Genomic DNA, 22,701 nt, shown 5'->3' with positions numbered 1-22,701 from the left:
TTCCGTATTCTGCTGTTAGTGGTGTGTTTGCCCAAACCTCAAGGACACAGTGTTCAAATCCTGCTGAAAAGCCAGAATCATTACAATTCTTCAGGGGCACTTCTGTTGAGGCTTGTTTGGTTTTTTTTAATGATAAGAAAGTGCACCACAAGCAATAATTGACAGTGTGAATATTAAGTCCACTTTTATGGAAGAGAAACTGAAATAAACAGCAGGTAAAAAGCACCGCTGCCATAGATCCAGGTTTGTATTTACCAGAGGCTCTAGCATTACATAGTATATTTATTCAAATATTACTGGATATGGTTTGCATAGACTTCCATCACAGGTGGAACTATGGAATACAGAATTTCTGTCCACCCTTGAAATGACTTAACCAGCCCCATGCAGCCACGGCCAATGTGATAACTTTGTTGATGATGAAACCATCTGTTTCTTCCCCAAATTCCTTCCACCATTTCCAACCTTTGCAAAAAACCTTTCCTTCCAACCTTTCCTTTAGGCTCCCACCAGTGCTACCACCCTTCTCCCACCTCCTCTGCTCCCCGCTTCGCTCACATCGTGCTCCCAGCACCCTCCCCACATCCTGCTCGACCTTCAGCGAGAAACCCAGACTACTAACCCAGCAGAAAATTCTCCAGATTTTTGGTTGTTGGGTTATTTGTGGATGGTTCAGCAACTGCAGCTGGGAGAGTTCTCCAACTCTGTAATTCGGAGCGATGACCAGACATGCACGGATGTGCAGCACTAGGGCCACGTTGTCTCTCCCGACTGCTGCAGGACATGTGGATTTTGCTCTGAGCAGCAGCAGCTGCTGACATCAGCTCCTTTTCAGATCACATTTGTTTTAACCATCAGGTGCTCTATGCTGTGAACGCTTCAGAGCAGATACCCTCCTTAACAAGGGCTTGGTCAAAATCTAGCGAACAGCAGACACCACCACAAACAAACAAATAATGACCAATCATATGAACTGGCTGCTGGAGGTACAAAGCCATTTCCTAGTTCATCCTGAGTTTCCTGCTTCAGCCTGAAAATGCAAGTACGTCGTTCAAGGGCTTCTGTTCCTTTTCCTTTGAATAGCCACAGAATCAATGGGGAAACATGAGAACGGAGAGAAAACCACCATCCCAACCGGTCGGTGTACCATGGGAAGGTGCTTATTCAAGGTTTTCAAGATGAACTATTGCATCAAAGGACTCAGACCTATCCAAGAGGCATCAGTAGCTGCCACGGTGTCCCACTCCCACTGATAAACAAGGGTCTGTGAGGGTCAAGACCACACATAGATGCGATAGTGACTGGAAGGTAAATACTTGAGGAATTCTTTCAGGAAATCTTAAATTATGGGTAGCACCAGAGAAGTCTCATCCAAAGAGGACACTAGGGTGCCACTCGGAATATAAGTCAGTAAGTCAAAAAGCTGAGAGACTCATGCATTAGGCACTGAAAAGTATTATGTGACTGTGCTGGCATTTATCGGCCATTAGACATATCAAAGGACCTAAAAGAAAACAAAGAATATGAATGGCTTGTTTGGCACTGCAAACAGCTCTGCTATTTTGTAAAGTACAGACAGCTTTAGTGGCACAAACCAATGTGCAAGGACATGATTTCCCACTGGATAATGGCAAATCCTGAAGAAAAAACTCTTATCAGAAAATGTCTGGGCTCACTTGGCCTTGCAATTTTTTTTTCACTTTGCTTCTTGTTCATCTAAGGGCTGCCACTTTTGGGGTATGTGTTGAAAGCTCGACTGACTCACAAATGTCAGTGCAAACTTTAAAGCCAGGCATTAAAATTTCATGGCAATGGTGTTGAAGACGGCAAGCTAGCGCACTTGCAATGGTATGGAGCAGAGGCAGCACTTGGGATCATCAGAGAGGAATTGAGTGGTGTTGGGAAACCCCTGTTTTACACACAGACAAGACACTGCCATCCTGCATCCTGGATGTGCCACCGCTACTGCCTTGTCCCCCTTAAGTTTCTACATTTCATGAGAAAATGACAACGCAACCTTGCACACTGCCATAGCAGCTTCTCCTCTGGCTTCCCAGCCAGATTGTTCCCAAAGACACTGCCAGCAACTGCAGAGGGCTGCTCCTCACTCCCTGTCTAGCTTCTGGTATTATTTAATATTTTTTTAACCATATTCACAGAAACACAGGGTAAAGAACAGCTGAGGAAGTAGCAGACTGGGCAGCAGAAGTGATGCTTCAAGTTATTTCCTTGCACAGGAATGCCTCGTGCGGGCACCGGAGCCCCACAGGAGCGATGGATGCCATGTGCTAGGAGCGCCACGGTCTTCTGAGCTTGGGGTTTCTTGGAAGCATTGCTGCACACCTTGTTCTGCCACAGGTGGCACAGAAAAAATTACACCTAATCTCCCGCTGTTGTTGTTTCCTAAAGGAAAGGCAGGTGAGCTTCTGCCCTGAGGGTCGTTGCCACTGATGGTTTGAAATCGCTGCTGTGAGAGTCGCATGCTGCAACAAGCCACCTTGACCACGGTGCTGCCCAGCCAGAGACACAATCGTCTGTCGCCAGATTATGCCGCTGAACCTTCCCTTCAGCGAAACAGCAAGGAAAATCAGCGATGTTGCACATCTTGCCTACATTCTGTCATCTTAACAGGGCCTGCCACGGTATCTCATCAACCTGGAGCTTCACTCCCTTTCTGCTGCCCAGAGGGAGGCAGAGGAGGTAGGGAGCACTGAGGAAGAGCAGGAGGAAACCACCAGGCTTACAAGACAAGGAGAAATAACACACATACCTGTAGGATCACGCAATTGGAGACGGTCATAACAAATTAAAATCAGGGCGGTCATGAAGGGTAACCTTACTTCTCATAGCACCTAAGTTTGAGGGCCAGTTGCCTGAGGTCCTGCTCTCCCCTTCCTCACGCAGGCTCTGTCCTGCCTCCTTCCTCCGATTTACTCCGCGCTCATCTTCACCTAACCCTGCTGCTCCCCCTTTGCATGCCTGCGTTCTGGCGGAGGTCCCTGCCTCGCACGCACCACCCCTGTGCCCAGGGGAGCGTTACAGAGCACACAACACGACCTTCAGCTGCGTTATCTGCGCTCGCTTCATTTCTTTCAAAGGCTGAGAAATTGCCCCAAATTTCGGAACAATAACAGGCGCGCTCCTGACATCACGGCAACTCTGCTGCAAAATTCAGACCCGTTTTATCTGAAACAGAGCAGGCGGGTACCGTGGCTTCCACACTGTACGGCTGCAGGATTGCAGCTCTGCTTTGTTTCAAACACAGCAAAAACAACATCCCTCTCCATCTCCCACTCAGACACGGCTCCACAATTTTTGCTGGAACTTTTTTTTTTTTTTAATTCACCCCGAGGTGAAAACTCATAATGGAATGGAAAATTTCAGCTCAAACAAATTTAAAATGTGGCAAAATTACAAGCTAATGGGAACAGTATCTGAACTAGGGGGTGCTGGACAAGTCTAACTAAATACAGCACCAGCAGCTCCACCTCTAAAGCATATTTTGACCCGCTACGTAATTAGACACAATTCCACAAACAGGAATTATGTAAACCGCTCTGCATATATTATTTTCAAAAGCCCCAGCCATTCACTGGGTACATCTTTCCACCCACATGGATCCAATTACAGAACAGGCACCCAAAGTCCCTGGGACAATCAGAAAAGAAACGGGTAAGCCAAGATCACTGTGAGCACACTCCGACTTAGCTTCATTCAGATGGGCATCACAAACCCACTTAATTCTTAACAGACTACTCTAAATGTCTTTACTGCAGGCTGTTGCCCTAAAATTTCTTTATCCCCTCAAGTCTGCACCTTTATCCCACCTGTATTTTTCTATAGAGCAAAATCTGTTACCTGGTGCCAAAAGCTCACCTCTTCAAAGCAACCTGCTTAGAGCATAAATTAACGCCGTCATACAAAGATGTCATAACTATATATTAAAAAAAAAACAAAACAGAGAAATTGGTCAAGCTGAGTAATGCAATGCGACTGAACTACTTCTCTTCCTGGAAGACTCATAAACCTGCCTATAAAGTCTATGAACCGGCATTTTCAAAGATACCACCTCCTTGTACAGCTTGGATTATTTTTCCATGCCAGATGCACGTTTAACAGAGTAATACAAACACTGCAGCTTCTTAATATACTCTTTTAATACCGCAGCAGTTTGTAAGCTATTTCCCTCAACATGCGACTAGTTATGTTTTTAGTAAGCCTGTCTGAAGAAGAATCCGGTTGGCAGTGTGGATAGGGATTACAACATGCAGCCCGAGGATATTTCACCTCCAGACCTGCCACCACCCTGCTGCATGGAATAAAGTCCGTTCCCTAGCAAACTCTCCAAGGGTTTGTCTTGCAAATAGTAAAAAGGGATGGTACAGTATATGCAACTTCATAAAAAGCACAGAAATCCACCTACGTACTACAAAATATTTAGGTTTTCATCAGGAAAATATAGCTTTGTATCCCGTCCACTTGTTTAAAGAGAAAAGCTGCACAAGTGCTTGCATGGAACAGGAACACATTAAAAGCACCACATTGCACTTGGCTTGATGGAGCGGTAGAGATTCTTCTTACTGAACACCATTCTGTTAGCAAAGACTTCTCTCCTCAGTCTGCTGAAGTAGTTCCCTAATTTCTCATCATCGTTCACTGATTATTCCATATACCTTTCATGACAAAACCAAGAGAAATACTCATTTTTTTTTCAAAGTGTGTTTTCACAGTAGCTGGAATGGCCCCTCTTCACTGCTTTACTAAGCTATAATCCACAATTAGGAGCCTATTATAAAAAATAACCATCAGAGATGCCAGTATAGTATACTGCTGGCCTACAAGTCTAGTATTTTGGAAAATCGTAAGCTTTTTATATTTTTCAAGGTAATTTTTACAATGTTGCTTACACTCAGTCCTAATCTGTTGCTTATAAATACAACACAACAGTGTCTTACAACGGTGAATCCCATCGTTTCAATAAAATCACAAAACAAGTGGCAAATGACAAAGTGTACTTAAAAAAGTTGTCTTCTGCACATTTACAGATTAGAAAAGAATATCTTTTGACCAGGAAAGAAGAAAAAAGCTCATATATCAGAGGAAAATAATCTAAACTTCAATCACATCTAAAGCTCCGTTAGCAGGTTTGTCGTATGATCGTTTTGAATTTCTTGTACACTCAGCAACTAGATCTGATAGTAAACATCAAACTGGGAAGGCAGCTTTTGAAAATCCAGGCTCAGCTGATACAACTCTTTTAAGTCAAGTTCAAAGTAAATTTTGAAGATGAGATAGCGTACTACACCTGAGCGTTTATGACATTCAATAGGAGAAATATGCAGCTCCACACTGCAGTGTACCCAGGATACTACTTTCTAACCCTTATCTTCTCTGCTTTGCCTCCCCCCTCCAAAATTAACAGAGCAAAATTAATAGAGCAAAGTAACTCATGACAAGTTTAAAGCAACAGCAAAGGAGTGTTAATTTGGCATGCTAGAGTAAGCAATATATAACACAAAAATCAAGGCAAAAACCACCCTGTCCTGCAGATCAGCATTTTACACTCACTGGAAACTCCACAAAGCCCCACACATTTTGCTCAAACGCACGCAGTACAACTCCCCTGTGAGCTCCACACTTTCATCCACAAGCAAAACCTATTTCACCTCATTGGCATTCACATAATACTGCAAATTGTTACCCTGCAGGCCACTACCCATCTCTGTAAGAGCAGATGAACACTGGAACTCTGGAAGAGACATAACTTAAGATATTCTTCCTAAAATGACACTCTGTTCTGCTTTCGCTGGTGATGGTAAAACTTGCACGACTGTTGGTCTGCACAGGAGAATTATCAGAGCGTACACCAAAAACGCAGAGCTTGTTTGCCATCACTTCATTTCTGTCGTAACTAACTTACACTATGTGAGCTGCAATAGAAAACATTACCTAAAAACTTTTTCTGTTGGAAAATCGAAATAGGAGGTTGTCATGTTTAACCCCAGCCCGCAACTAAGCACCATGCAGCTGCTCACTCGCTTCCCCCCCCACCCAGTGGGATGGGGGAGAGGATTGGGAAAAAAGTGGGTTGAGATAAGAACAGTTTAATAGAACAGAAAGGAAGAAAATAATAATGATAATAGTAACAGTAATAAAATTACAATAATAATAATAAAAGGATTGGAATATAAAAAACAAGTGACGCACAATGCAATTGCTCACCACCTGCTGACCGATGCCCAGTTAGTTCCAGCGCAGCGATCTGCGCCCCCCGGCCAACTCCTCCCAGTTTATATACTGGTCATGACGTCACATGGTATGGAATACCTCTTTGGCCAGTTGGGATCAGCTGTCCTGGCTGCGTCCCCTCCCAACTTCTTGTGCCCCTCCAGCCTTCTTGCTGGCTGGGCATGAGAAGCTGAAAAATCCCGGACTTGGTATAAACACTACTTGGCAACAACTGAAAACATCAGTGTGTTGTCAAGTTATTCTCATACTGAATTCAAAACATAGCACTGTACCACCTACTAGAAAGAAAATTAACTCTATCCCAGCCAAAACCAGGACAAAGGTAAAAGTCACCTGTGCTGTGACACTCTAACTTACTATTAATAAAGAATGATTTACAGCAAATCTGCCTTATCGCCACACACCAACGAAAGAAAAGCTGTTCCAACAATACGCCCAAAACCATAAGAAATACTCCAACAGCAACTTTTAAATTTTCCATCTATTTCTTATAGGATGATAGTCAATATTACAGGAGATCACCTACTTTCACACCCCCTGAGTGACACTAGTCTTGGACACTGCAACTGGCACTGCCCAGAGTGGGAAGGGGAGGAAGAGTTATGGCACCAGCCTCTGCGTCCTGCCTTTCTCCGGCCAGAGGAGACCTCCAGAAAGCAGCACATTTAACAGAGCACAACCCTTTTCTAAAGACAGTATAAATTTAAGCTATGTTTCAAATTGGGACTGACTAGATCATTTCAGTAGAAATTAGGATAAATGGAGAAAACCTGGTAATTAAACAAAAATCCTGTTCAGAGGACTACAGATGTCTTTCAAATGAGTAACCAGTATATCCTTTCCCAATATTTCAACAACAGTATGACTGTATTTTGAGCCAACAGAGAGGACAGGGAATCTAGTCCTGGAGCTGGATCTCTTTATGTCTAAGCACTGTAAAAAACAAGGAAAAATTAGATATTCTACCTTAACCATCTGTCGGCTTCTATAGAAAAACTGGAGCATGCTCTTACCTTCACAAATTCTGTCCAGTCGCTGCCGCTTGACTTTGTGTTTATCCACAAGTGCCATTCTTGACGGTATTTTGTAACTTTCTGATTCAAAAAGCAAAGCAGTCCCCCAGGAACTTAGGAAAATTCACAGGAGTCGGCGTGCATACCGCCACTGTCGATCCTGCAGAGAAATGAAAGGCTTCATTAGGATTTCTAGCACACCTGGTGAGACCTACCCGTCCCCAACAGCAGAGGAAGTTTCTGAAAGGACAGCTGTGAGTTTAGTCCTTCCAACCCCAGCGTCCCACCAGTCACACATCTTACACTGCAAATCAAGCTTACAGCCCCTTTATCTTCCCTGCGATCAGAAAAAACAGCTTTGTACAAGAGAACTGCCTTCCCAGTTTTATTTCTGTCTTAAAAATCTATTCCTAGCAGATAAAATCCATTAAGCTATTTTGTAGGCTCACAGACACTGAAAGATTATTAGAGAGTATATAAAAAAGGGAAAGTAGCTTTTGCTTTTCCAGTACTTTCACACACATACACACACACAAACCATTTTCATGTCTTATTTAAGCCTTGCCCTGTAAAAGTCATCAATGGACCTTGATTTTTTCAGCTAGACCTTGATACATATTCCAGCTGTCACTGTAGCCTGTCCTTACCTTCATACTTCAAGGGCTAACATTAAACTTTGGGTGCCAGAGCTGCCATTTCTAGCACACACACTTTTAAATGCCGATGAAATAAAGCAACCCATAAAGCGGTATGTGTGGCTGATTTACAAGCAATGCTCTACAAAGGGACAACAGCTGCAGGCTTTTCTGCATTTTGGTGACACAGAGGAAGACCCTCGATGGATCCTCTCAGGTCTGATGCTTTTGTTCCTACAGAGAGCCAAAGGTTCATTTAATCTCCGAACACTCCGACCTGAGCTCAGACTGCAGACCCCGAACGTGCTGTCGTGGCTCTTTTACCCAACAGCTTTGTTGTAAAATCCAAGTATGAGTTTCTCAAAGCAAGTTCCACAACAGTATTCATGAATCAAGACATACAAGAAAAGACCTCACGCTGACAACTGAATTCAAACAATTCAATGCTACATGCACTAATTTTTTACCGAGTTATGCTATAGTACCAGAGAGATGACAATGATAAGAGCTACAAAGCTTCCAGGGATGAACCCCACTCAAGAGGCTCTGGCCCCTGACCAGCCGTCCACCACCCTTTTAAGCCCACTTAAAAGCACCGAAAGAGCAGAATTAGTGGAAAGCTGTGATTTCTAGAAACAAAGCAAAACACCACCACGTTTTCAGAGGCCTTGCAAGGAGAGAAGGGGAAGAGGAAGACAAGCATGAGCACAAGCACAGCAAGAAATCTTCTCCTGAGTGGCCATCTGTATCGTTCTGCAAAGTCTCAACCACTCTGCCTACAAAGTACTAGAAAGGGTTGAAAAAAAAAATAAATTCTGAAAAGCCAGCAATAACCACAAACTTGGTACCACTCATTCAAACTGACTCCCAAACAGCTCTTCCATGGTAGGTGCGTTTTCACACTGCATTATCTGCAAAAAAAATTTTCACGACAAACTAAAAAACCGCTGGGTTCATGTAATACAGGGCACACAAGAAGACACTGCGAACCAGGAAAATCCAGGCTGATGTCCAAAAGTTGACCTTGGGCAGCATCTGTAACCTCGACTTCTGCTTCCCCTTCTGTACAGCAGCGATAGTAACACTTAACCCATCCTCTCAAAACACTTCAGGTTCTTCATATTCACATAGTCGGGTCAAGCATTTCTACCTTGCATTTTATTCCTCTGCAACAGTGTACGGCTCTCCTAAAACCACACCAGTGAAGCAATATCTTCCCAGAAAACACAGTTAACAAATGCAATAGGCTAGGCTGAGCGTGCGAGGGGTAAAGGCTCTAACAAAGCCGCTGCATACCGAGATGAGAATTTCATGGAGATTATTGTTATTATTATAAATGGTTATCAATTATGCATCACATTGATAGTTAATTTATAAAAGGAAAAGGGTTGTGTTGGTACAACTGAATTCTGACTAAGGGAAGATAGGCGATTTCCTGGTAGTTAATGGCCAATTTCCCAGCAGCGCAACTGCAGCATAATCTCTGAGATTTATAGCAATAATTAATTGATTTTTTTTAAACATAGGGATGCTAAAGAGCACGATTCCCACTCACATTAATAATTAATGCAACATTCTAAAAGAAGCAGAAAACTTCCATTCCAGAGGCAGAAGCTTGCTACAGTCAAAATATTTCTTACAACAAAAATTAAACTGTTAGTGTAGCTAAAGCCAGAATAGCTAACAGCATTTCCACGAGCAACATTTAAAAGTATATGCATGAATTTTTGCCTCTATTACATCCCACTCCACTTTCAGGGAGAAACACCAGGTTCTAAAAAAGTCATGTCAGGAGAAAAAAAGTTATCATTTTGTTCTGAAAATGCTCAAATGGTTCATTATGTAGGGGCTGCAACTCTTTTCTCCTTTTCTTCCCAAACAAAATCAATATGCAAAGTGTATTTAATTTTGACAGAGTGCATTTTCTGATGGACAAATGCGTCCATTAAAGTTTTTTACCCCTGCCGTCTCAATTCCCTGCATTACTCCCTGGAGGAAAACTTTCTACAAAAGAAACTAATAACAATCAGAGAAATTACTGCTCATATTATCAGAATCCCACACGGCTTAATGTAATGCCCATGAATGAACTCCTTCCTAATGAAGTTAACTACTCCATCTTTATCTGACAGGTGTCCATGATGATATCAACCAGCAATAAAAGCCCAACTCAGAAGACTTATTAAAAATGTGGCAGGAGCTGCCGAGCAGGATTTGGCAGGGATGGATAAAATGGAAAAAAGCAGATGTGCAGGGCACAGAAACAAGCGGATATTCCCCAGCCTTCGTATGAAGCTATAATTAAGAAAGCAGTTCTTCCATTTGTGGGAGGAAGGATGCAATTAGTTGCACACCCAACTTCAATCTATCCTCAATGATTTCTCCATCCAACCCAATCTCAAAACAATTGCAAGGCTAAATGTCCCCCACAATAAAATAAATACAATCAGGCTAGGCAGAACAAAAATCGTGGTCAGCAATTAGAATACAGAAAACCTCATTGTATGAGGAAATTTGAGAGAGAGGGGGGCACGCACAAAAATTGTACTTCATCTTCAGCAAGATTAGGAAACAAGTGAAGTGATTTACATACAGTAATTGCATGGCCGTGTTAGCCTCCAACAGTGTCTTTCAAAATGTAAATTTTCTTGAAAACCCTCGGACACGATGATAGCCCAGCAGTTATTTATTTATTTAAAGAAGGAACGTACTTAAATACAATGTTTTAGGAAAAAAAACAATCCTGACGTAACACATTTAAAAAGCTTCTTAGTACTGCCCGTTAAATACCACAATCTATGAGCCAGAAAATTAGAGCAGAGAAAGCTGTATTAGGGCTTATTTTTCCTGCTTTTGATGGAAAACAAAAAGAAAGAAAAGGTGATTTTCCGAAATAAAATGCACCGTTAAGACAAAAACAAGAGAAAGGTGACTTTATGAAGAATGTGTTGTCTTCTAAGCTCTCTCTCAACTAGCACTGTTTTATCACCTTTTCATGGCATACAGAGGTAGCACAGGAGCACAAACATGGGCGACGTATATTTTAGGGCATCCATCACAGGCATTGCTATCAAACCACAGCAGCACCCAGCAGGTGATTAAGAGCCCCTCTTCCCAGCGCTCCGGACAAAACCGCATCTCGCACATTCCTTTTCTGTGCACAGCCCCGGGAAAGTGGAACACTGGTTCCCTGCACCCCGTTTCGCGATGAACCGAAGCCAAGGGAAGCGCACAGCCCCGTTGCAGCGCCGCAGGCTTTGGTAAGCATCATGAAACCGCACCTGTGAGTCCTGCCCAAAACGCAGCTCATCGGCTACAACGCAATAAAACCGCGATTGCTGCCTTTCGAGGTGCGAATGAACAAGTGGTACGAATGCACCACTTCTGCCAATGAATACATGGTCGCAGGTTAAGTAGTAGTCCTCTAACTTCAAATACAAGCATCCTTCTAAACAACCAAAAAAAGCATATGCACACTCCCAGACTCTTAGTGGAGACAGAAACCTGTTGCTCACAATTTCCAACTACATTTTCTACCCTCTACAAAATATGGCATCAACAAAATGGAGATTCCCTACTACAGAAAACTCCTAGCTCCATGAACTGCAAAAGTTCCCATTTCCAAACAGCAAAGGCAAACTTCTGTCCTTCCTCACATCTAAACTGGGTTTCCACATGTACAACTCCTTACTTAAACAAGGGAAAATCCAGTCCAAATGTTTTGATGATACCGTCGGACATTTCCTAGGCTCTCAGGAGAGGAGAGGTTCCCAGAGAAGGTTTTGTACTCATGATTACTGCAGGACATCCGTCCTCTCAGCTGGAAGCAGACCAGGATGCCCAAGTGGTCAGTAATTGTGAAGTTAGTATCTGCTGATGGCAAGGGCAGCTCTCCCTGCTGCCTCCTTTGCATAGAGTTTCGAAAGCTTGATCGCACTTGAATTGAGATTTCAATGCAAGAACAGAGCCGTGAACTGTTTAAGCCCTGCGTTAGCATCACCAAGCGTTAACTATTCTGAACTAGCTGGCCATTTCCACGGCTGATCACTTCAGACATCGGCAGCTGCCGTTGGGGAGGACAGGAGGGGCTGAGAAACGGAGTTCGGCACAAGAAAGGCAACGCGGAGGAAAGAAAGAAGGAGACACACAGAGATAATGACAGGGGAGGGAAGCGGACAAAGGAGACGGTACAATGCAGGAGGAACACTTTGCGAACACTGTGTCATCCTTCCTCCCTACGCCAGTGGCACGACCTTAAGCGCAATGCCACTGCTCAGCCCCCATCACCTTCCCCTCTCTCTAAAGCCCTGGCACGACCGCAGGGGACGGAAGCACATGGAAGGGAAGGGACAGACAACACGATCCTTCCTGAGATCCTTCTTTTGGATGTCTTCTTTTAAAGCACAATAAAACAACGCGGGGAACTCACAGTGTCAAGACACCATTAAGCCCGATAGCCCAGCAGGAACCAAAAAGGATTAAACATTTATACGGGTAGTGAGAACAAACATAGATTTTCATTAGCCAAAATAAAAAATAGGTTAATTTTTTTTTTTTTAAATGCCTGAGGGATGTAAAACCTCACACTTGGGAAGAAGAATCGCAGTTTCTGTGTGGCCAGGGTTCGGACTTCTTGCTCTCAGCCATTGCATGGGAAATAGGATGCTAGGAAAAAAACCCAGTTTTTTTCCCAATTTCTGGAAGAACTACCTCAGCTGTAAATTACACCTCAGTGCCAGGCTCCCAGCAGCCTGCATCCCCCCCATGGACCCTCAGCACCCTCAAAACAGTGAAGGCAAGACTCTTGCTACAAAACCATTGTTAATTAGGTTTAATGCTTTTACTAGTTATTAGTATGATTTTGCTGCCGCAGAGCGTTCAGTGATGTTTTGCATTAAGGCCTCTCCGTGGGAATGACTGGATGATGCCGTGGGTGGCAATAAGCATTATTTTTCTAGGTGACTCGCTTTTTTTTTTGCCCAGTAACCTAACGACCAAAGTCTTGCCCCTCCATTGCCTACCTGGTGCCTTCCCCCAAAAACTGCTGGGGAAAGTGTACTCACTGGGTGCCGCAGCCGGGCAGAGAAGGCAGTAACGCAGCAGGTTAAACGTGCTTCACGGAGAGTCGGCACTCCCACGTTAGCACCTGCTGACGGCAAATAAAGAGCTCTTCTGCTCTTCACCGTACAGAAAAGGAGAATAACATGCTGTAGGAGTCTTGCACTGAAGAACTGGTAACAATTTTGAGGAACTTGCTATTATATGAGTGAACAAAATGTACCATAACGGCATATGAGCCCGCACATCTGTTGCTAAATTAAAACGCGCTACATAATGATGCAGACCACATCTTAAAACATTATGCAACAAGATACAGACTGTGCTAAAATAATAAGGCTTCAAAGACTACATAGAGGGCCTGATCCTGCACTGTTTTCAGCCCTTGAAAGTCACATTAAGTATCCCTCATCAGTTCTACTCCATCAAAGCTACTTGTTGACTCAGTAAAAGAAGAATCACAACTTTATATATATATATATATATGCCCTTCAAAGGAAATAAAGACATGTGGGTTCATAGCATTTTCCTTCCTCTCCATCTTAATAATGCATAAAGCATGAGAGAGGTTTTTGTTTGCATCTGGAATTTTTATTAAAGTTTCTTTAAGAATCGTATTTCAGGTTACAAATTGTACTCCAGATTGGGTTCTCAGTAGCCAGAAAGAAGTTATGAAGATCTACTGAAATGACAATATTCAAGTTGCCCCAGTAGCCATGGTACAAAAGAGAGGGGAGCGAGATACTTGGGGTTTTGTTCCTATTTTATTTTTCAACATTTTTTCCCCAAATTTTCTTTTCCAACATTAGTGACTAATTCTTGGCTTTGAGAAAAGAAGATCCAGGCACGCTTTCTTGTCAGGGAGTAACAGCCCTCTGCAGATCCTCTGTGAGTTTTCAAGTAAAACTAGGAAATACCAGAACTGGCACGCCTTTCGTTCCTAAAGCTTAAATACAAACAAGCAACCCAAACAGACAGCAAGAAAATTGCTTTAAAGAAAATAACTGTCATCTCTCTTTCTGGCATCAGAAGCGAAGCCAGTTGATGCTCTGAAGCCAGCCGATGCTCTGCTTACCCTGCACCGACAGCCTTCAGGGGCCTAGTGGTGGGCAAAACAATAACCAGGAGCTGAACCCAAATTATCCACTTAGCTTTGAGAGCACCTAATCCATCTGTTAATTAATCATGGGCCTCCTTCAGCCTCTCTTATCTTGTTTTTCTAAGTATATAACGCTGATAACGCGCACACTGATATTGCTACAGCATATAACTGGCTGGGAAACTACCCTTAACTTTTCAAACAAAACAAGAGGAAATGATACATAAATAATCTTACAGTCTCCAAAGGTCTCTGCCATACTGAAAAATAACATCTCATTCTACATTTTGCCAGAGTTCCTTAATTCGTTATTTATTTTCACTAATTGCAAAGATTAATGTGGCAGCGAGGCGAACCTTCGCCATTGGCACATCTGGATAACCAAAAGCTCTCCTATACTCAAGCCGTTAGTTGCTCCTGTACCAAAATCAGCACATCCAAATTAGAAACCCCGAGAAAAATTGACTATTTGCTGGTTTGTCAAATGAGTTATACAGTTACTTGGCCATTAGAGGGCATTTTATACTGCAGAGTGAAGCACCGGCACACAGCTTGTGAACAGCATCGCTAACCCCCATCTGGAGCTGCTGGAGAACAGTTTCTGTCTACTCTCATTTAGTAATTGCCACTTTTCAACCTTTCCATATGCTGTATATAGATGAGCAAGCAAGAGCAAGGACAAGAGGAAAATAAGATGAAATAGCTATGAAAAAAAGTCCTGGTTAAATAAACACTTTGGTGCGCAGCTATTGTTGCTTTCAAGGTTTGGTTTTGTTCAGTTCACTTCTTCCCTCCCGCTAACTCCAACACAGCAAACTTCATCCTTTTTACTCTCACAAACAGCAGTTTACGTTTTAAATCCTGAAAATGATTAACTGAGAAAAACTGTAAATTATGCCATGGCACCACTACCCATCTCCGGAGCTAGAGGGGAGAGCTCATCCATCTCCGGAGCTGAACAAAGGCAAATCCAGCTTCCTCACTGCCAAGAGGTAGGACATGGCCGCTTACCTTCAGAGGTCTCCTTCTAGTTACTACTATACTGCCAAATGTGAACTTTAAACTGTTTTCAGCTTCTGCTGGCTAGGAAACCACACAAAGCCACCCACTTCCCTGCTTCGGTGGTTTTCCTCCCTGCATCTAAATACAAATCAAATTAGGAAAGAGACAGATATCTTGCTATACATCTCCAAATATACGTATGTTTGTAATCAGGGTGGCCAAACTTCCTGAGTACGAGCTGCATACCAAAATCTTCATGTGGCCAAGAGCCACATCCTCCCAACCTCTGTACCCGCCTCCCACCACACATGCACCCTGTGCTGCCCTGTAAAACCTCGTGTTCCTCCCATCCCCACGACTCTGTGCTGCTGATCTGCCAAGCCCACATCTCTTCCCAGTCTCTGGCCAAAAACGCAGGGCTGGCAGAGGCGGTGGCTGTGCCTTTCACAGCTCGCCGCAGCAGCACCCGGCGCTCTTGCCTTGCAGAATTTGATTAAACGTCTGTACATAGTATATACTTCCACAATACTCACAAGTTACTCCTGAATTCCTCCTTAACAGAAAGTTCAAAACAGCAAGCGCAGCTATTCAAAGACTACCAAAAAGACCCCGGATATCAATGCTTTCCTTCGGGTGCCCAAGCTAAAGGACCAACGCTAAAACCAAGACCACTTGTCTTTGCGACTCTTGCAAGTCCTTGGATCTGTATCGCTCCTAAATAAAAGAAATTATAGAAGAAGCAACTAGATGAGCGCATCTTTAGAAGTAAACACATGGGATACTCGGGGAGTACAGTGCTTCTTTCTCCTGTGCCACCTCTGCCTGGCAGTCTCTCTGCGAAGGCACCCCACTCCCGCAGCAGCACCCACCTCGTATTCCGAGTTGTAACCAGGTGCTGCTGCATCAGCAGGTTGAACATAAGACAAGAACATGACAGCACCTTCAGCCCAGCCAGCGCAGCCCACCTACAGACTTACAGGACGTACAGCTGAAGTGTCTCCAAGTCTGGAATACTACCCTTCACTCTTAATTTCTTAATTCTTCCGTAATCAGGATCAAACAATTAAATCTTACATGAAGACCCAAGTGGCTCCAGCAATGAGCAGCGACACAGGACCTTCTCCTTGGGCCCTGTCCCACAGCGAGCAAACTCTACTGCAGGGCAATGGCTACATATCATGGAAGGTACCTTGGCCTCAGCCCAGTTCCTTAGGGGACGCATGCCCATATCCCAGGAAAGATCACAGTGGTGCACACCAGCCCACACCTTCATGTCCCAGTCGAGGGTCAGAGGAGGAACCACAAGCACTGCCTGGCAGGAGACTCCACCACTCACTCAGGATGGACCCAGCTCACCCGAAGAGCAGAGGTGAAGCTCCTTGTGCCCCAGCCGCACCATGGTCCAGCACACCAGGAGACTCAGCCCCCAACTAGCACAGCGGACTCCCCCGTACAGAACAAACTCCCTGTGCTTCTCATTATATCACAGATATCTCAACCTTTTTTTCCATCAAGTCTCCCAGAGCCTGTCCTGGGAGCTCTGCCTGGACTGGAAATAGTGAAAAGGAGCAGTGACACTTCTATCTCCAGGATATGTTTGGAGTTATAATTTGCCCTTATCTTAGTGCTTATATTTACAAGCCACTCTTACATAAAAAGTCCTCATCTGCATTGACTTATTTAGCAACATGAAGTAAAATAGCCTGAAGCTATTCATGTTGCTTAACGTACTTTTTTTTAATGTAGATGATGCTCTGTGTAAAGGAATATTCAAAGGGGAAAACTGTGTTTTGTTTGTAACACTTACTACTATCACTGAAGAAAATATGTTCTAACAAGTCTCTGAAAGGGGAAACACATGTAATACCTTTAAGAGCTCAGCTAATTCATCTTTTGCTGCCCAACTGCTGGCGAAATCTCAAATGGAAAGTCTCAGAATGGAAATGTGGAAAACCCTGTTTCTTGTGGTCCGAGATCTGTTCCCACTACACAATCTCTTTCCATCGGAGTGAGTCCTGTTTGTTTTCAGCACATAGCAGCTTTAGTCTAAAAAAAAAAAAAAAAAAAGAGTTCAAGAGTTCAAGGCTACGTCTCCATTCAGGCATACACCCACAATGCAAACCAGTCTCTCCGTCCTGTGCTGAAGGCATTCCTCTCCCTACCACCTACCTACATCAAGGACCAAGGAGGACCTGGATCAAGAAACGGGTCAAGGATGAAGATGGAGGGTGGCTTTTGGAGTAAGCAACGGTGTGGGGAGCCCTGGGGGACCCTCCTGCCCTTCAGGCTCCCCTCATGCAAAACCCATGCTCCAGACAATATTGAGCTCCACGGGGTCAGGCACAAGTGCAGTCAGGATGAAAACGTGTGAGTGTTTCCATGAAGTCCCGTGGGAAAGAGCTTGTCGGGATGCGGGGCAGCTCCGGGATGGCTCAACTGTGAAACGCTGCCTCCTCCTCGCTCCTCCCGTCCCTCCATCCCTGTCTCTCCCTCCGCATCTCGCCTTTGCTGCTCTTGCAGCATCGCTCACATGGTTTAATTTCCAGAGGAGTGAAAGCAGAGGGAAGGAGGGAGCCAAGTGAGCAGAGAGAGGTTTAGATAACGGTAATAAATAAGATGAAATAATTCTCCCGCCACTAACCTTTAGCAGCAAGTCGGAGTATCCTCTGCAACCAACACAGGTTTGCATAATCTACACATCTTTCTTAGAAGCCTTGCCAGCTCGCTGTAGCAAGGCTATTTTGGGATTTAACAACACTCAGGTTATTGACCTAAATTTATACAGGCTCATCTGGAGCCATAACGGTCCATTGTGTGCCGAGGCCTGCTCGGGATGCCTTAATACACAGATTATTGATGCAATGAACTGTGACGGCTCCTATAGAGCTGTTACGGTTTATTGTAGCAACACCTACTCGGGGTCCCTTTAATGCACAGATTGGTGACACAATAGACAGAAATGGCCACTACTTGGGGATGCATTATTCCACGGATCACTGACATGATAGACCACAACAGCTCCAGCCTCCTGCCTTAATGCAGCAACCAGGCAAACACGCCGAATCCCCAGGTTCCCAAATCCTGGGGACCTGCAGGTGGATGGCCAAGAGGCGCAGGGCCCGGTGTTGCGGGGACGCTGCCCCCCCTACCCACCCAAACCGGCCCGCTCCGAGGGGTGACATTTGCAGAAAGCAATTTGCTGCTGAAAATAAGGATTTATAATGAAAGCCCTGGTGGGACCAAACTTTTAGCAAGAACAGCCACAGGCCTGCATTATAGATCAAGGCTAAAATCCTGTATGGAAATTAGCCAGAAAAAATCAGCGTCCAATTTTCAGCATAAAAAAAGGAAAGGAAAACATTTTATGTTCCAAGAGAATGCGAAGAAAGCGAGCGCAGTAGGAAAGTGCACAAATATCTACATTTCTCCCTTCTTTTCCTCTTGAAGAACAAAAATAATCGTAAGAGGCTGAGAGCTAAGCACGGTTTAAAGAAAGTCCCTTGTGTAGGGAGACCTCAGGCTGAGAAAAGGAAAATTAAAACATTAACACTAACCAAGTGTTCGCAGCCTCCTCACAAACACCAGCGAACAGTTCAAAAAGCTGCAGCTGGCTTTCCACTATCGCGTGCATCTTCCCCACCATTTACCAGGAGCTTTTTTTAACATCGGTGACACTTCACATTCAAAACTGCAGTTAAAAATAGACCATTGGTCCTTCCGCTTTAACTCTGCAAATTCCCTCTACCCCTTTTGCATCCCCACACACCCACTGGTCTCTCTCCCGCTCCTCCTGCCCCACCATCAGCCATGGGGTGATGGAGGGATGAGGTGGGGGGGCTCCCCAGCTGAAAGCCCAGGGTCCCCCCGCTTCTGCCCCAGGACCTCATCCGACCCTGGGAGCATCCCCCTCTCACTTCTTCCCAAAGCTGGTAACAGGCTTTATTTGCGGGAATGAAGGCAATGGGTCTATCCTGTGTCTTGATTTCCCTTCCCACCTGCTTTTGCAGATGACATGAGTCTAAGGCTTTAAAAAAACCCACGCAACACTAATGTTTTCTCTATGGCCTTAAACCCTGCAATCAGCAGCTCAACCGGGAGCATAGAGAAAGAAATTCCTTTGTTATCCTGTAGCTACTTAAATGCTGAACCTTCAAAACCTCCTCAGGAAATAGGCCTGGTGAACGGCTGCCGCTACTACAAGGAGCCCTGCACAAGAGAGACTCGAAAATCAATATCCTTCACCCAACTTATCAAATTTACTGAAGACATTTATACAGTATAATTAAATAGAAAAGAGATACAAATACAGAAGAGTATTTGCACGGCACTGCATAGCAATTGCATTATCTCTGGAATAGAGGACACTTTGACAAAAAGGAGGGAAAACACCATATATCAACCAAAGAAGCCGCAAGGACCATGGGGAAGGTCTCGGCTCTCACTGCACACAGGGAATGTTTAACATTTAAGTAAAGACAGACGCAAAATATACATCAGCACGTATATCTAAGGCATTTCTGTAGGTCTTGTTCAGTCAGCCAAAACGATGCTATCAGAATTATGCTGGTGATAAATATGGTCCAAAACACTCAGTCGCCTCTCAGACTCGTGCAGGGTCTCCAACACATGTTGGGGCACTTCCCCCTCGCTGGTGTGGAAGCAAAGCAGACACTATTATGTTGCTTTTCAGCATATGAATGTACCAAGTAAAATCGATTTTGCCCAGTAATCCACTTGGTAAGTCAGTGATGTTTTCCACAACCAGCAGCCACCTCTGCAGACTCACAAGATAAAATCTTCTATGCAAGGTTAAACCTGGGAAAGGCTGACTGCCAGCACAGGGCAAACTAAAACACAGCGGAAAAGGCAAACTAGATTATCTGGCTATTTGTTAAACAATTCTTCTCACAAGGGTTGTGTTACAAGCGTGCTTTGTGAACACTCCTTGCTTTCAGGTAGAGCCAAAGAAGCTGGCTCCTCGCTCGGAGTCCCTACAAGCAGCACACTGCTGTAGATGCGACATCTCTCTTGCCATGTTGACCTTAAAATTTGGAATAGACCAGTGCAGTGCTGGACACATGCTCAGGTCCGAGTGCCGGTGAGCAACAGTGAGGTGTGTTTGGAAAAGGTGCCCAACTGCAGGCTTTCTTCCACTTCAGGCTCAAACGTTTGATCTTGACCGTTGCCTACAACAATTAGGCATTGCCTAATTACACTTACCAATAAAAAAAAATATATAAGATGGGCAGGATTCCTACCCCTGAGACAGGGATGTTTGGGATGTAATCATTTTCTACAACCAACCTGCCTGGGAAGATGTTAGCAGGTAACTTGCAAGACGGACTGAACGGGGGCTGACAGAGGACGTGCACCGCCAGAGCAGGGGCAGGTCGGACCGTGCGCTGCTCCCACCGTGTCTCAACTGCCCCAGAAGCAGAGGTGTGACCGCTCAGCAACATCCATCACTGCTCCTGCCCTGCACGCCGCTCCCACCACTGCCAGGTACCATGGGCAGAGGGGAAATCTCAGCCATCCACTTTGCAATATACTCATGGGGAAGAGTGAGTATCAGGTTAAAGGCTTCTTTGTTGCCTCTCTTGTGTCTTGATTTGTTAATGTGAATCACACTCCACTCTATTTTGAGCAATCCTTTATTAAAAATGCCTGTGAGTCATTTTCGCTAAACTTGAAACTATAAAAATGGTAATGTCTGGGTAATACTCAGGAATTTTTAAGATTTTGCATACTTCTCTCTAATTGAACAGGAAAAGGAGGGTAACCTGACCCACAGAAAGAGCTTTTTTCCCCCTTATTTGTCCTGCGTAGACCCACTGCTCTTGGATAGAAAACACAACTCATGAAGTAAAACTTCTGAACATCCTCCACTAAATACTTATGGAACTAAAAGAACAAATACAAAATATCTCTTTTAGGGAAAGGCCAAAAACCCAACAAGCGACAACCTCGGAATCTCTATCAACCTACGTTCAGCATAGTACTAAAAAAAAAAAAAAAAAAGAGTCTACAAAGGTAATTCCATGAACTTTAAATTAACATACATCCCTTTCCAGATGGCATAACTCAATAACTGAAAATCATACTGGTATTTATTCGTATCTCCAATGTCCCCCACCTGAAACCAAAAGAAGGCCAAAGGATTTGCTGTCCAACCTTAATGTCACTAACTCAGGAACACAAGCTGTGTACCATGCAGCACAGCAAATAAACTGGCTCACAAGCACCACAGTTGTGCTTTTTTCATCCCAGACATGGAGACACCTCGCCCTGCTTGATGACATCAGAGGAGACACTACTGCAATGCCAACTTTGGAAAAAGGCTCTTCACCAACAGGCAAAGGTCTCAGACCAATTCATGGCACGCACACCAGCCTGCCTCCACATTTCTGTCCATTACCTCACTGCAGAGCTTGTTCCTGTGGTCTCCACGCAGCACTGGCAGAAGAAAGCAGGCTCTGGGCAGGAAAGCCAGCTGAGAAACTTCCTTTAGCTGCCTCCTGGATGAACTAGGCATCTCTGATACTCTTGGACACGCAAGTCATGCTCAGACTTGCATATCCCTTGGCCGAAAGCAAATTAAAAGGTGGCAGGAATGAGGAAGCTTTACTGCTCATTCCCACCACACTGGCTTCCCAAACTCCTTCAGTTCCTGCATAGATCCCCACCCAGCACCATCCGCAGCAGCAGATCTAGAGATGCGGCAGGGAAGACTGGCAAAAAGGCAACACCCAGGTGATCTCCAAGCAGAGCAGCCTGGGACAGAGCTGAGATCACTTTGACTCCCTTGGGCAGGACCAAGACCCATGGGGCAGCAGAGGAGGAGGCACCAGCAGGTGCCAGGATGGCTCCGGCAGCACAGTAAGCGCTGAAGGGAAGCCACGCCGATGAAAGCCTCAGCTCCGGCACTGCCAACCTTTTCCTTTTTGAGCTTGGAGGTGACTCCAAGACCCCTTTCATTCTGCTTAGGCACCACAAACAGGGATAAGGGCGATGGACTTACTGCTCCAGCCGTCGGGTTGCAAGCCCAACCTGTGCTAGGACTGCTAGGGAAAATATTATAAAGGGAAACTCGTTTCCCCCAGGCTGCCTGATAGAGCCCATCAGAGGAAACATCTGCCATCCTCCACAGAGGACAAAAATGAGGAGGAAGTGGTTGGTCCATCCAGAGAAAAGAAAGTCAGAAACATTAAAGGCACATGGGTGCTGACCAAGGCGGGAGACCCACTTCTGCAGGCGGGTCTCAGCAAAAGAGGTTAAAAAAGCAGTTTTATAGACTGCCGAGTAAGAAAACGGCAGCAGCCCACTTGATGAGGTCAGGGACTGAAGTGGCCTATGGTACTCGTAAGAGAAAACATCTGTTCGTGTTAAAAGGTCAGCAGGAAATGAATGCTATTTACTTCGTCCTTATTGGTCAGGCCACTGCTCCTCGAAAGAGAACCACACATGGCTTAACTTAGCAGCGTTCATGAAATGACGAAAGCCCCCCGCGGCGGCCGTCCCACCTTCAAGGCTCCTCGGTGCACCCAGGAACCCTCCGAGCGATCCTCGGGAGAGGGCTGAGGGTGGTCATCCTCCCCGCCCCCCCAGCAGCTCCCTCCCTCCTCACGGGCTTCGGATGTGTGTGTGT

The 22,701-nt window shown here is 44.8% G+C and overlaps 1 protein-coding gene across 1 annotated transcript in view; it reads right to left on the bottom strand.

Moving 5' to 3' along the window:
* Positions 1-21,898, bottom strand: part of CTBP2 (C-terminal binding protein 2) — a 76,212-nt gene extending 54,314 nt beyond the window's left edge. Inside the window, exons 1-2 of the mRNA XM_010581979.1 lie at positions 21,472-21,898; positions 7,263-7,422 (exon numbers count right to left, since the gene is read on the bottom strand). Of these exons, the coding sequence (XP_010580281.1) occupies positions 7,263-7,320 (58 nt within the window). The 5' untranslated portion in view covers positions 7,321-7,422; positions 21,472-21,898. The remainder of the gene's footprint in view (positions 1-7,262; positions 7,423-21,471) is intronic.
* Positions 21,899-22,701: the final 803 nt, after the last annotated feature.

This window comes from Haliaeetus leucocephalus, unplaced genomic scaffold (genome assembly GCF_000737465.1).
Source record: "Haliaeetus leucocephalus isolate CR32 unplaced genomic scaffold, Haliaeetus_leucocephalus-4.0 Scaffold830, whole genome shotgun sequence".
NCBI lineage: Eukaryota > Metazoa > Chordata > Aves > Accipitriformes > Accipitridae > Haliaeetus > Haliaeetus leucocephalus.
The sequence above is the reverse complement of the archived record's forward strand: the minus strand, read 5'-3'. Positions and strand labels throughout refer to the sequence as shown.